Below are 15,847 nucleotides of genomic sequence, written 5' to 3'. Positions count from 1 at the left end.
TATATTATTCATGGTGAGTTTGTGGAGCAAATACATCTGAGAAAAAAAATGTAATAAACGCTTGCCGGTGAGATCTGCTCGACTAGCCACTTTTTGAGACAGACTTGCTAAGGATAACGGAAATCGCGTAGAATTGCTATTGAGTAAAATGGTCTTACGGACAACAAAAGGCAACGATAGTTTGAATCGTTCTCAGCTTGGATTTATTCAACCCATGTCTACACCAGGGTTTGGTAATGATGTTGCAAAATCAAGGAATGTTCGCCTTTAGGCAAAGGGTGTGAGTTGATCGATCGTTGGTGTGATATTTTGACGTGATGAATGATTTTCCACTTAATTGAATGATGTGGATCCAAACGAGCTGCTGTTTGGAACAGATTGAAAAATTGTCTGCGCTTGGTAAAGCGTGATCAAATACTGGTTGGTTTAGGATAGGAAATTAGTTTCAGTTAGCCACATAAAACAAACGATACTAAAATAGCTAAAAAATCTAACAATAATGTAAAATTATTAGTTTTTAGTTCAATCTGTATCATTCCAGCACAAATGCTATTATTGTGTGACTCCGAGAGACAGATATGTGCATAGCAGACTGAAGATAATGAATTTTACTTTTATGGAAAAAAAGTTTTGAACGTTTTTCGCCTACTATGATTGGCAGTAAAGTTAATAGGTAAAACGTCGTCTTCGGCATACCGCTGGTATGTCAGTGCCAAAGCAATTCTTGCATTTTATGATGTAATGATGATGCTCTGCAAAGTAAATATTATGTGTTTGTGGCAGCAGAAGGAAACTTTCGTGAATGTCGACGAAAACGGTGAAAATATGATGGTACCTTTTTAACCACTGATTAATGTCTAAACATGAGGAGTCATGATGAAAATATATTATTCGGCGAGATGATGGCGAAGGCAGCTTGGAATTCACGTTTATAAATGGCTCTCATAAAAATGATATGTGTTGCGTAGATTGTAATTCGCATAACCCGGCTCTTATGCGTATTACAAAAGGTTTGAAAATTCTACCTTACGCCTATAGAACCGCTGTCGTTTAAATATTAATAATTGCAAAGCAAAAAATTATAGTAATATTTGTTTGCCCAAAAATGTTCATTGCAATTCGAGGGACGGAAAGCCTTCACTATCTTCTTATTGCGCAAGGCGTTGAGAGCATCAAGTCGAAGTCGCTATTGCTAAGTGTCGCTAAGTGGGATGGACGAATCCGCTCACTGTATCGTGGTGGAAGTTTAGTTAACAGACGGAAAACGTTGACGGTGTTCATTTTTATTCGTCCAAGCCAATTATTCACGCACCATGTCGTCGCTAGCTAATGTGTATCGTTGCTTCGGCCAAGCCATCGACACTAATGATAAAAACGGCGAGAAATTACCCATTTTTGTAGTCTGTGCGTTTATCAGCTGTTTCGTCGTTTTTCTTCATGGCTTCCGTGCCATTACGGTCTTGTTGGTACGTGGTATTTATATTTGTAAGGCCTGCAAGTTTTGACTCCCACCAATCGATCCATTTGGTAGACGTTTCCTTGAGATTTTGTGTGAGTAATCAACAAATATTTGCGACTAGGCACTTTTTTTGCAGTACATTCCTGCTCTGCTGTTGTGAGGGACAACGATTCAACTCGGTGTAATTTGCATTACCTGGCCGAGGTTTTATTCACATTCTTTTAACATTTTACTTTAACGATACGAAATGAAGATCGAAAGGTCATCTTTAGTTATTGCACAATATTATTTAGCGGTGTTTTTCATTACTTCCCTCTTTACGCCTTTGGCTGGTATTTGGTGAATTTTTGCTATTGCACAAATATACTTCCTCGGACAACAACTTTGGCCACCTTCACCAGTTGATGAGCTTCAGATGAGAGCATTGGCTTCGCAAATGGAAGTTTTATCGCGATTTTTCGTTGGGGTTGTCAGTGCTGTGGTTGGAAAACGTGGTGAGATAAAAACGTAATCTGTTAAGTGACATCATTGGACAGGCACTGTAAGATGGAAGGAAGGCGAAACAGTAAGCAAAGAACGTGGAAGGCTCGTTGCTTAGCATCCGGAAGCTCGCTGGTAGCTTGGTTTCCTATCTTTGAACTACGGCTACAACGCACCTTGATAAAGATAAAGTATCATGAAAATATATGTGATTCCCATGCTGTGTTCATTCTCCAAGATGTCCTTACTTAGGAATTTCTACTGCCGTTCCTGGTTCAGCACTGGTGTTACGTTGTGCTAAAATAACGCAGTAAGACGTTCATTTTCGAGCAATGTTGTTTGTAATTACACGGACGAAAAAAAGGTTGTCTGAGATTGAAACAACAAGTTTTTATGTGCTATCTGTTGTACTTAAGATGAAATTGAGAGATTTAAGAAAATGTACACTTGCTAACAACAGATTCGAGCTGGGTTTTAAAACTTACAAAAGCCGATCTTTTGACATGTAACGCTGAAAATGTATGCAAGTTCCAGATATTCATATATCAAAAAATAATTCGTATTATAAAATGACTTCGTATTTTTACTCCTCCCAACTGAGCGCAACAATGTAGCTATGTTCCATTATGAAGTTTAAGTAATCTTATTACAAACTACTTAGTCTTCGACTTACCTACCACGTTCGCAAACATTGTTTGAACTGATTGATTAAACTAACTTAGACTTGCTCTCTTCGTAGATCCGTGAGCAGCAAAAGACGACTTGCACGGTAATGCCATGCCTTGGCTAAAGCCAGAGGGAGTGAAATTTATTCGTACACGATTCATTCTCATTTATCACAGCGTCCGCTGTGTGCAGCCAAGAACCACAGTTTGTATATTTAAGCAAGCAATGGAACGAATTTGTTGTTGCGGCTAAGGAAGCAAATTAACCGTGGACTGGTGTCAAAATATTCCGGCTAGTCGTTTATGTGTACCGTTGTGGAGAAATGGTGCTGCAGGAGTTTCAGATGACGTGAAAAAACGAAACGACAAGCACGATAAACGCTGGAGGGATAGCTAGTGTTTGTTTGCATAGCTTAGCAATAAGTTTGTATTTGTTTAGAACTGTGATGATAAAAAATGTTTGATGTGCAGGCATTTTCCAGAAATCGTTTAAGTCGGTTGCTGATGTTGTTTTTTTGTTTATTGCCATGGCTTTAATCTGTACGGTGCCAACGACGCCCTTTGTGTTGGTCTCTTAGAATATTGATGCTACGCTTGGCAAATTTAACAACGAAACAAATGATAAAATTTTAATTAAAGAGCGGATGCTGACTAATACCTGTCATTCAATTCCTCAAATTGTTTTTGACAAAGAAGTTAGGAAACTTGACCGAACTTGAAGAACGGAACTTGATGCCCGTGTACGCCATCACATATCGGACCAGAAGTGGGCTGATACAGTTTGTAATTTTTTGTAGTTCTGTAATTCTTCGACAAAGTATTTGAAATGATTATCTCTGTTTCAACATTCCGTAAAACCAGTGTTCTTCATACATCTTGTACTGATGCAGGGAGATTTTTCTAAAAGTCGAACCAAGTGCTAATATTTGAAGAGTAAATTTCGAAAGATTTCTGTAAATATATTTTTAAATTATTATCAGTTATGTTTCACAATTCTTATGTGCATTTCATTTCATTCTTTCACATTTTGCTTAATACATTTAATGTTACAGTTGGTGATGTGACTATCATCTCTCATATGTTTTTGGATAAAATGTTCCGCTCATACTATTTAGCGTCATTATGTGTATAAATGTTCAGTTTGGTATTGTTTTGTTTAGAAATTACTGCTGCTTTGAATTCGGTCCACGGCGATACATTCATAGCTTATTTATTAACCTCTAGTTAACAATGATAATATATTCAAACGCTTTGGGTGGCCAATTGAATTATCAATGCGAGAGGAATCGTGCGGTATTGCGTAAGTGGTGGTTCGGTAGGGTAATTATGTTAGATTACTATTACTAGGAAACGAAATTCAAGCGATAGGCTTACTCGAGGATGCGCTAAACAGGCCACGAAAGTAGCGAATATATTGGAAAATGCTATGATTGCACTGAACTCTGTACAACGGAATCAAAGAGTAATCTTTTCTGCTCGAAATCATCTCAATAGAAAAGCTGCTTTAGCCCACACGCTCAAACGTACCTTTTCTTCGGAGCTTAGCTAGAAATTTGCGGGCGATGTTTGATTGCCACTTGCACGAGTTACAGCATGATAAATGAGTGTACTTTTCCGTCTGCTGTCATTCTTGAAACACGCTCGCAGATCGCGTCAACCGCCGTAGTGCCGTAGCGGATCCCCCCCAATGCTGCTGGTTCAAGAAGTCCTTTCCAATCCCCGTTTTAGAAGATGTTATTTCTCGACCCGGATGGTGCGATGATTGTGTCATGAGCATTTCTTTGTATCAAATGAGCAAAATGCTTTCTTCAATCAACAAACACATGAATGTTGTGCCGTACTAATAGCGCCTGCGAAAACTTCTCGAGCTGCACGGGTACGTAACAGGGCCTGAGATAGAGACGAAATATTGCCAGCAGTTCTCCGGCGGGTTTTCCGCATGTTTTCATTTTAACGAGTGCTTGAAAGAAACCGAGTGCACTGCAGGAGCTCCCATCCTCATTCGGGGACCGGCTGGAAGGTCAAAAAGGATAGAACCGGTGTTATTGTTACGCGTCTTCGACAAACAAATTTGCTCCGTCATTAATTATGGAATAGCTCGTTGAACAAACATCGAGAGGGGCATTATGTACTCGAGCGAAAGGTACCGAGTGTATGCCGACAATTCGCCGCTGACGAGTTTGGTGGCAAAGTTTGGTTTTGTGCGAGGACTGAAGGCGACACCTGGGACAGGGTTTTCTCTCATCTTTCCATGTCGGCCGGCATTGCCTGCAGTGCTGCAGCTCTCCGTGGACGAGTGGTCTCCCATACGAAATCGCTTGGCGGGTTCGTGATGCTGAAATGGTGGTGATGCTTAAGCAGATCCTGGCCAGGGCAAAGGCAAGGAACGCCGGGGACGAGCAATCATTGAAATAATGGAAATAATTGAAAGGGCACATGACCTTAGTTCCAAGAGCAGCTAGGATCCTGCGTGTATTGGCATCCTGGGGTCACATACACGTGTAGGTATTCACTTCCTTTGTACTGACTGAGGTGGTCTGGTTGAACGGAGTAGCAATAACAACATTGTCGATGGGGTATTGCTAGTAGCTCGAGCAAACAGGAGTTCGGCGTGGAAAATGCACAGGAATCCCGTTTGTAGAATAACAGAACGGTCTTGTTTGTCCTACCAGTTTGGATGGGTTACGCGCGTTGAAGTTTGTTTGTGTTTGTATTTGTTCTCCCGAATCAATTGCTCTCTCACTCTCGCTAGGTGTGGATTCTTGAACGCTTCTACATGCGCACCTCAGGAGTGCGTCTAACACAAATCGTATGTACCTAGTAGTGCGGTCCGATAGGCTGGTTGCCGAATGCGTTAAGAACATTTGATACGTTTTGCGTAATCTTTTGCACCCTCAGAGAAGTGCCAGGCATGAGCCTTACTTTATCGACCGACAGGGGAGTGTTTTGAGGGAAGCAGTAATAGCCGTGTGTCCCAAAGCGCCCTCTTAGTGCCGTGTTAATGGAGAATGTTTGACTTTGTTGCTGGCGTAATGACTTGGTGAAACATGCAAGGAAGCGTACGCGGCCAAGACGCTTAAATACACACGGCTACAAGAAAGCCACGTGTTTGAATATATTTTCGTGTCTTTACATAGCGGGCGCAAAGAGTTCATACGAAATGATAGATTTAAAGATCTCTTTCTCTCTCTCTGCCTTTCTTTTTGGCGTAACGACCTACTAGATCAAGCCTATCATTTCTGGCCTACTATTCTTATTTATTTATGATTGGTCCAAATGAGATTTTGATCCGTTCCTTTCGTGTGAAGACTGGCACCGCTACCATCATGCTACCGGGCCGCCACTATCATATATGTTTAAATTCATAATATTAGTCATTTGCTGAAGTATTACATAAAATTTGTGAAACGTTTTAATAGGGATTAAGATTACAAAATTTTGAAAAATTTATCATAGAAAGTTTCATTCAAAATGGCTTGATTATATCCAGTATCATATCAGCTACTATTCGATTATAGCAATGAAAAGGTTCCTACCAGGTGTATGAATATGAAAAAAGGTACAAACTAAACTTCTCCTAATTGAATTATAAAGCTGCGCTGCATGTCCAAGTGCACTCCTTCCGGATAATCTAAGAATGACTTGGGAAAGGATTGAATGTTGCAAAAGTAAGACTACGAATTTTTCGCACCGTACGATGGGAATGTGTCTCAAGTTACTTTACTCCGGCTGGCCTGAGCTGAAATCCCCTGGAAAACTTATTCTATCATACCGTTAAGCGGAGACGCAACATAAGAAAAGACACAATGGAATAGCCCGCGGAAATGTTGCTCAAGGAAGTTAAGTGGAAAATTACCACTGCATTTTACTAATACCGTATATTTTTTTTTTCATTTTTCCTTCGCATAGCGTCAGAAGTTTTTTGTTATCACATTGTCCCTGGAGGATGGGGATGGCGGCGGCATCGACGGAACCGAACTATCCTCCCGGATGACTGTGACGTGACCGGAATAATGATATTGCACGCCATCCTCTTAGGGTAAAGTTATACCATCCGTCAGGGTAAAGCTGGTAACGGAAAAACTGACACCATTATGCCGCTAAGTGTATGGCTCAAACATCTTACGCAATGATTCCGCAGGAGGACGTCCAGCGTTGAACATATCAGCATGCGGCGGTTTTGTCTTGCCGGCTGTCTGGGTGTAGTGTTTTGGGCAAAACTTGAGCTAAAAGCAGCCAAGTTGGTAAAGTTCATTCGATCCAAACCTAGTGTGCTTACTTAATTTGATTTTAATGATGGTACCGGCCGGACAGAAATCGACGGCACTCTCGTGTGCGGTTCTTCAACGCAACACCAGCAATCGGCGCAGAATCCGCAGAGAGTTCGGCTTGTTCGGGAAGAATGACTTTAGCGTCGGCATTCAACTTCTTGCAAGGGTTTATTTTTGCTGGTCCCTTATTGTGCATCTTTACTATTATCGACTTCGAACCCCCCAAGGCCTTTCCCTGTTTATTGAAGTTTGCGGTACTACTGGCGCGCTGGCAATTTGCGCAAGGAAAAAGTGCTTGTGGTTACACTAATTCGCCAAAGTTTATGGCGGTCGGTTGGGGTGCGATGTGTGCCTGTGGTACGGGATATGTAATTTACTTCGGTAAAGTTTGAGAGTGTGATATTTTTTATTGTCGAATCGGTTGGCTATGTTGGCGTAACTGGCTTCTTATCTCACCAAATGTGCCACGCGGCAAGGGCAAGATTGTGTTACGATGATAGAAAATTAAATTAGTTCAATTGTTTGTGGGAAGTGTATAACTTATAATAGAGAAGTTTGCTGAAAATTTTGTACAAGTTTTCACAACAATACGGTGTCATATAGTTCTCATCCAAGCACCGATAGTGTGCGTGTAATTAATGCTTTTTGCACAATTTTAAACTCGGCCGTACACGCAATTATCGTTTGATTGCGTTTGTTTGCGGCACGTATGCTAAAGTAATAGGTGCCTTGCGGCGCATAGGGTGGAATCAATTTGCTGTTTACAACTAGACCAGTGACATTGATAAGGCCTTGTAAGGGGCATGGTTTGAGTACCTGAGGAAAATTCTCTTGCGCTATATTGAGAGCAATTCTAGTGACCGGATTTATGTGAGTGTCGGCATTTTTCACCAGTTCGCAATATTCAAAAGATGTTCCGTACAGCAAGTTTTTGGTCTGGAAGTATTGAGTGTAGAGATTAAAGATGACAACAAGTTTCGACGTTGGCTCCAAAATGTCCAGCAACACGTCAACCACCTGTGGTTCGTTTCTGCAAGTTAGGACTCGACTTTGCCTCAACATGCTCGCTTCCGAATGTCCATCCGTGCAGTCTAAACGTTTGATCAGAAGCGGCTGGAACGGGATTTGTTGATATGAGTTAAGTTGAAACTAACGACACATACAGTCTTACCCGCTTGGTGTTTCGTTCTTCACAGCGTGAGTACACGATCACGTACATCATGATGAATAGCAAAAGTCCCTTGACCATCTGCATTTCTTCTGCATAACAAAGTTTGATTAGACCAAATAAAAATGTATTTTAAAATGCCCGAAAAAGCTACCTTGTTTGTTGATACATTTAGCTTAAATGATGAAAAACTTAAATTTTGTAAAATGATATCATCAGCCTTGTATATGATTGATTGAGCCAGCACGATTGTTGTTAGCGATTTCGAGTGTTATATCTTAAAATCTCAATCGTTAGCTAATGATGATGTATTGTTAAATAATTTCGGGTTATTTTCACAAATATCTCAACATGATCTATTCAGCGATTCGTTTCAGCGAAATTAAAGCAATATGCAACGTGAGCAATTTAGCTTACCTTGATTCATGCAACCCGACGGTTTTAAAAAATGAATATATATTTTTTCCCCAATAGAATATTCAGTGTAGAAGATTTTGCACTAGTACTCTGTTGCTATTTTTCATTTTCAATTTAATAAAATATGTTCTACGAGTTTACATAGTGGAAATTTATTCTTATTTGATATCAGCGTCTAACCAACCATGAAACACTGTTTGATTTCGTTTATTATATACTCGTAACTCCACATAATACGATCCCGGTATCACAAAAGTTGGTATCAGGGTGTCTTCTACAAGCACGTTAGTAATGTTGAACAGCTTTCCCGTTTGCAGTGGACAGTCTGCGAGCACCTGAGGAAAATGCTGTTGCGCATACTCGAGAGTAAATTTTATGGCTGCGTTTCTCACTGATAGCTGGTTGTTGTTTTGCTGGCAATACTCCATTGTGGTAGACAAAAGTTGCGTGCGCGTTCGAAAATACTGTATGTATAGGCCTCCGGTAACATAGACTTTCTGCAAGTTGGACAAAATTTCCACAATCACTCCCGCGACCTGCGTTCCGTTGCGATACGTTTCCAGGTGACAGTAGTGGAGTTTGGTGATTTCATACGGATGACCTACACATTGAAAGTGCTTTATATAGATCTTAAGTAGAGAAGTAATGCTCAGTAAGTAAGTTATTTGAAGGATTATGCTGACAGTTATCGGTACCCTTGTGTTAAGCACTACAATCGGGAAATGAGCTACGGTAAACACCACTAACAACAGTTTAAGCTGTTTCATGGCCGGTAGTTCCTATTTAACTGTTGGTATACGTATACACTACACTGCGCAATAGCTGAAGTTGTGAGGTTTTAATTGCTGTGTGATGTGCTTAAAGATTAAAATCTGTTTAGGAGTTTTTGAGAATATAATAAGGCTATGGTGGCATATGCTATTGATACGAAATTATGACATTATTTCGTCAGCAAGATATTTCGAAATATGTACTGGTATACCGCTAACAGATATTTACGGAGAAATGATTCTGATTCGAATTTAGTAGTGTATCCACTGCGCCATAAATCTTTAGAAATATATTTGATAACTAGGTTTTGTTTTAAAAGCGAATAAATATGGAAAAAATACTAGCTTCTACATATCTTTTAATAATTTGCTTTGCTTTGTGACACTGATCTTGCCTGTCTTGCGTGCCGGAATACCAACACTGCTACCACTTACACCAACGTTTCGCCTCAGAAACTTCTATAGTCCAATTTTCGTTTGATTTCGTTTGTTTTATTTCACAATACAATTTTCTAAACGCATTTCATTTGAAAGCTCGGATCTATCGAACACCTTGTCAGAATTATTAAATTTGACAATTAACAATTAAACCATACTAGAATGTTTCAGTGAAAGCATGGAACCCATTTGAAGTAACATTATTTACTTAAGGGCAAACATCGTCATGGTTTTGTTGAATATTGAAGGTGCAGCAACGGAAAAGTCTGCTTCGTACCCGAAATAAGTTTCGTTGCGCTTGCTGTGGTATCTTTGAGATGCGTAGTATCCACCAGGAGTAACAAACGGTGGTATCAAGTTCTTATCCAAGGATAGACCACTTACATTAAAGATTCCCACAATTGGACAGGGTCGTAGTATTTGTGGAAAGTTATGCTTTGCATAGTTGTAGACGAGAACCGCAACTGGATTGGTTTGGCGAGATTCGTTGCGCATCAGGAATTCGCAGTATTCAAACGTGGTTCCATACAGAAACATCAAATGTTGACGTTGCTTTACGTATATGTTAGTGGTTACATAGATTTTCGACATGGGTCGTTCAACACTGACGATCATGTTCAGTAACTGTGGAGCATAACGAGGATTCTCAATATTGCACTGTATCAGTCTTATGTGGTTCTGTTGCTCAAAACATTCCAATCTTCTCATAAAAAAGGGCTGAAAGATACAAATAAGAAAGCATTACTAAGTAAACTGTGTGCAAAGATTGGTTAGGTATATTACTTTAGAATTTCTCTGCAAAGCTTCCTTTGATGCAAACAAAGCTACGACGATAAAACAGAGAGGCAATTTCTGCATTTCTGCTAATGTTAATAACACGGTAAGAACTGTTAGAATGATAGCAATATACATTTAATGTTTTTCTGTGGTGGTACGTATCACTCACTGATGGGATAAAATTGGAGCAATTTTTTTAATGCGATTATTATCAGGAATATAGAATGTGATTAAGTCTTTAGTGAATTATACGTTAATTAATTATTGTTATCAATTTCAAATATTAAAAATGCGTAATCTCTTGTTAACTACCCTAGCCACCTGGAGCAACAGTTCGATATTTCGTCGTCGATGTACAGTTGATAATTTATCTTAAATTTTACAAAAATTCAGTGTATTTTGTTGTGTTAAAACGCTTAACACTTTTTCAATTCAAAATACATTATGTTTATGATCTTTGTTTTGGGCTAGTGTTGCTAGTCTATTCCATGCAACAATCAACGCAATATCATTGTAAGAAAACGTATGTATTTCTACTCATTCATCCTAAAACATTGAATGTTTGATTTAATGCCCCTTGGTAGATGATGGAATAGCTCATCCACGCGAGAAGCGTTTGGTTGCGTTTGTTGTACATTCTAAAATTTGTATAATATTTCCCGGCCGGCATTATTGGCGGCACTATGTTTTCGTCAATTTTCATATTGGTAATGTTTATCACTCCATTAAGAGGACATTGCAGTAGTGCTTGGGGAAACTTTTGTTCGGCTACGGCGTAAACTATTTTTGCTACGGGGTTTGTGTATGATTCGGTGGCGGCAATGAACTCGCAGTAGTTAAAGGTGGTGCCGAAAAGGTATGTCCGACTGTGTTGATATTGTGAATGGACCTCAACGTCGATGTACACCTGACGTATGGCATTCAACGTACGTACCACTAGTGTCGCCAACTGGGGACCTTTTGGAGGTGTACGTAAGAGGCATGATTCCAAGTTGGTTTGAGAATACGGCAGCTCGTTACATTCGAAGTGTTTGAGTCTTATCTCCTGAAAGTATTTTAAAATATCTTTACTGTATAGAATATATTGGAACAGAGAGTATCAATAGACCTTGGTGAATATTGTTGAAACATTGAAGATGGATAAAATGATGAATAAACACCACATGTAACACCACAAGCGGTTCATGACGTACTATGCAGCTAAAAATGTATCTAAAACGTGAACAGACTCGTAGTTAAACTAGCACCTGTAATTTTAAAGCACTAAGCCCTTTCTAGATAAATAAATATACTTTTTTCCAACGTTAAATGCTTATAAATGATTATGACTAAATTATTGATTTCCGCAACTGGTTATAGCAATGCCCGTTTGAAATTACTATTTACTTCTTACTGCACTTACAGCACTTGTTTTTCAGAGCGATTTATCTTTATTGCTTAATTATTTAATTTTTAATATATCAACGGATGCGTAACGTAATGTAATGTAGGTAATTTTGTTGTACCGATATTCATCAGCTTTTTCCCACATAACTCGTAGAACAACACGTTTATCCCGGAATCGTTTGAAATCCTGCACATGTTGTATCTTTTGCATGAATGTAGCGTGATATTATGATTGAAGAAAACACTGAATATTGTTGCCTTCTAAATGGTGGAGTGCTTTGAGATTTGGCAAAATAATATCCCTTGAACAATCTACACGATCAATCTTCACGAAGTTTTATGTTTGTTTACTTTTATCAGCTCTATCAGTCAGCTTTGCAGCAGGCTAACGATGTAACGATTATTGATTTTTATCGGGTATATTGACTGAGTTTTGATGAGTTTGATTTTTTTTTATTTTTAATTATGTCAATTCATATGTCTAATACATGATGATTCCCTCTCTATCTCTTTAGTTAATATGACTCTTCAGTGTGCTGAACGGCAATTCCAGTGCGGTAACGGACAGTGCATCCATAACAGTTTCGTGTGCGATGGAGAAGACGACTGCAATGATTACAGTGATGAGGATGTACTCGTATGCAAAGTAACAGGTAAGTTTATTTCATAAGATTAAAATTTGATAGAATGCTTGTATTTCGACGTTAGAATTTTGCATATGTAACAAGAGAAATGTTTAATTTTGGGGCGTTCCGCTGGTGTATTTGGTAATGAATTAGGTTTTCACAGGATAGGGTTGTTCCAAAATCCCATCTGCTCCAATCACCGTACAGTCCTGAGAAAAAAAGGTGGTGAAAAAGTCGAAGAAATCAGAAATGGTAGGCCTACACATGTTGAAGTTATTGTGCCGTTAAAGAAGAAAATGGTTTATTTTGGATGTATTTCCTTATCGTTCGTACAAATCTGTTGATGAAATTTGAAAAATTTAAATCCCGATCTAATGTTATCAATTCAAAACAACGTCGAGTCAAAGATACCACCACAAAAGTTCAAGAAACCATGGCCTTGTAGTATTGAAAGTACTTTCAGTAGTTTTGGAGAGCTTCGGGCATCTTTACAAGATTCATTATTGATTGCAAAGTTAGTTTCGTTTAGCCACAAACCCTTAACATTTCCTTTTCCTAATAATAACAACCTTTTCTATGGTGCTGGTAATGTTCGAGGTTTCGAACTTTCCAGCAGTGTGTTGCTATTTGTAATCTTCTTCCATCACTGCAGCTTCTCAGCATGAACTCAGGGCATGATTGGTTCTCTTCTTGATGGAGATAGAAAACTTGCTGAAAGTTTTTGGTACTAGCCGAAACGATCTTTTTTGTGCATTATCGAACCGGCTCTACACCTCAGGTTGTTCTTTGGGATATTTTGATTTTGCAAATGGAACGCAACTGTTAATTATTGAACCAAACCGAAGCATTCCGTAAAAGTTTGTCTGAAGCAGCTTGGGCTTGGCCATCTTGATTTACCAGCATGTTTGACAAAGCTCCCATTTATACTCTACCACGTAGTGGTATTATTCGTCTTCTGTGTTGCATCATTTTTAGCATTGTATTCGAGGATTATAAACATAATTCTCTAATATCCGGTAACACACCACCCCTTAAGTGTCTGTATATCATTAATTATAGTATTTACACCTTGACTTAGTGTAACGTCATACTGTCAAAAGCTCTTCCTGCTACACAAACGACCAAATTAATGAGTTTAGTCCCAACGCCCAAATCTATATTGGATAGCGTCTTCAACTGGCTGTAATCCCCGGCGTAAAGGTATTGAAAAGAAAAAGTGTAATACGTTCTGCAACACCCGCTTCTACCAGTAGGCGTGTAGATAACGAATAAGTGGTGGCCTAATTGCGTCAATTTGTTCTTCGCTCGTCTTCCCTGCTAGTGCACGAGTGGTGGCACAGAAGCAGTGAAATGTGGGAAAAACTCCCCGAAATCGAAGAACGATTCGTTAACAAAAACAGTTATCGGCCAATCGACTGTGTAGGAGTGTAAGAAGAAAAAACTCAGCTCGCACAAATGATGATCTTGAATAGACAAACAGCACCCAAAGCAATATGTGTGTCTGGCCGATGTACCGTTGGGTGTATGATTTCCCGGAAGGAAAATGAACTAAAACGACGAACACAAAAGACGATGGTGGATGCTGTCGCGCGGTGCGGAACCTTTTCGCGTTCGGTTGCGTCGTGCGTTTATGTGAATGATGAGTGTAATCATTTTTAGTATAATTTTGGGCGCATTTTTATGTGAGCATCCTTAGCTTCCCCTGGTGCCACCTTTTGCCGCGAGTTGGTAGCTCTTGGGTAACACTCCAGGGATAGGGAATTCTCCGGTTGAATACGGACAGATTTTTGTCCACTAAAACACGAACACGAATGGTATGGTGTGTGTGCACGCGCTTGCCTGCCGAATATGCGTGTGGTTTATTTCGTCGATAGTACTACTCCGCATGGAGATAACGAGCAGGATAAACAAGGCGCTTATTTATTTTGGCAATGGTCGTGTTTCTCGCTTCGGTAGCCGGCATGATCGTACAGCACTTTTTAGCGCACATTCCTTTTGGAAAGCTCGAGTTTCGATTCTGGGGTTTTCACCGTACACTCGATACGAGATGGAATGCGGGTTTTGTATGCACAGCTGACGCAAAGAACTCTCCACGGACTTGTTTCCCTGTCATCGGCAACAGTCCGTAATCGGTAGTTATGGGATTTGGGGTTTTCGCCGCAATGTGGCTGAAAAAGTTTGCTCTGGCGATTACATTTTATTGAGCAGTTTTCTCGCTCCAAGCAGCAAGCACCCAGGCACGGAGTAAACGGAGCAAACTGCATGGATTTGGCAAGTGTCTTTCCCCACGCTGGGGCTGCTTTGTTAGGAAGAAGCAGTATTTCACTCAACACCTCTTCGCACGCGGCCCTACATGCGTGTGCTACCTTGTCGAGACCTCTACCGCAACCAGGCTTTTAGCGAAAAACCAGTGAACTGTTGTTGTTCCCTTTTTTTTGGCGTCTTCACATTTGGAAAGTATGATTCGGGGCTGTTTTTATTACTTACGAAAACTCACGTTCACGGTCTGATGATATTCACCGTGCGGTTTGTAAACATCCGTAGCACAACAAGCAAAAAAAAAGCACGAGAAACAAAAAATCACGAAAAAACATTTAGTACCAACCATAACCGGAAGCTTATAAAGATTACGCGCGCATGTCTCAGCATGACTAGGTGGGTTGCGAAAGTAACGCTAGAAATCGAAAAAGAATGGTATCATAAATTTAGCAACCGTTGGAATATATACCTATATATCATTTTTTTTCTTGGCCTTCTTTTTGTTTCCCCGTCGGTAACCAGGGCTGGTTCAAAACCATCTGACACCACCATGATACATTTAGGGGAACGTAGGCTCTGTCGAAACATGCACATTTAGGAGTAGAAGGTTTATTTTTTAACCGAAATCATCCTGTCCGCGCGATAAAGCTAACAGGTGTGTGCGCCAAAGATGAGGAGTTCAGTGTAGTTTATTTCCTGTTCAATTTACACAACTGTGCCACTGTGGTTATTGAAATTTCAAATCAAATTACGCTTGGATCAAAGCAACACATGCGTGCTATGCACGCTTTTAGCGCAAAAATACCATTTATTGAAAGCGCATGCATCAACTTGTGCCGCTGCACATAAAATATAAACACGATGGGCGTATATTTATAGATTTGATCCTTTTGAAATACTTGTTTATCCTTTCTTGTGGAATGGTAAGTTTAGATCGCATGTACTACTTCAGACCCTCGTGCCGGACAAAAATGAAACCAAAATGACACAAAGCTCGAGACGATGCAAGACAGGTGATGCATGTCCGAGCTGATGTTAAATCTTTCCAAACGGTAGCCCTTTATGGTCGTAAATATTTATAGCAAACACTGCTGAAAGTACGCCATAAATCAAATCAAGCAGAGAAGACGG

General features: G+C 39.8%; 1 protein-coding gene across 1 annotated transcript in view; it reads left to right on the top strand.

Annotated features, from left to right (window-relative positions):
• Positions 1 to 15,847, top strand: part of LOC128297558 (low-density lipoprotein receptor-like) — a 146,578-nt gene that overhangs the window by 23,308 nt on the left and 107,423 nt on the right. Inside the window, exon 3 of the mRNA XM_053033227.1 lies at positions 12,347 to 12,484. Coding sequence (XP_052889187.1) covers positions 12,347 to 12,484 — 138 coding nt within the window. The remainder of the gene's footprint in view (positions 1 to 12,346; positions 12,485 to 15,847) is intronic.

The sequence above is a fragment of the Anopheles moucheti genome, chromosome 2 (genome assembly GCF_943734755.1).
Source record: "Anopheles moucheti chromosome 2, idAnoMoucSN_F20_07, whole genome shotgun sequence".
NCBI classification, from domain to species: Eukaryota; Metazoa; Arthropoda; class Insecta; order Diptera; family Culicidae; genus Anopheles; species Anopheles moucheti.
Note: the sequence above shows the minus strand (reverse complement) of the source record. Positions and strands in the feature narration are given on the sequence as shown.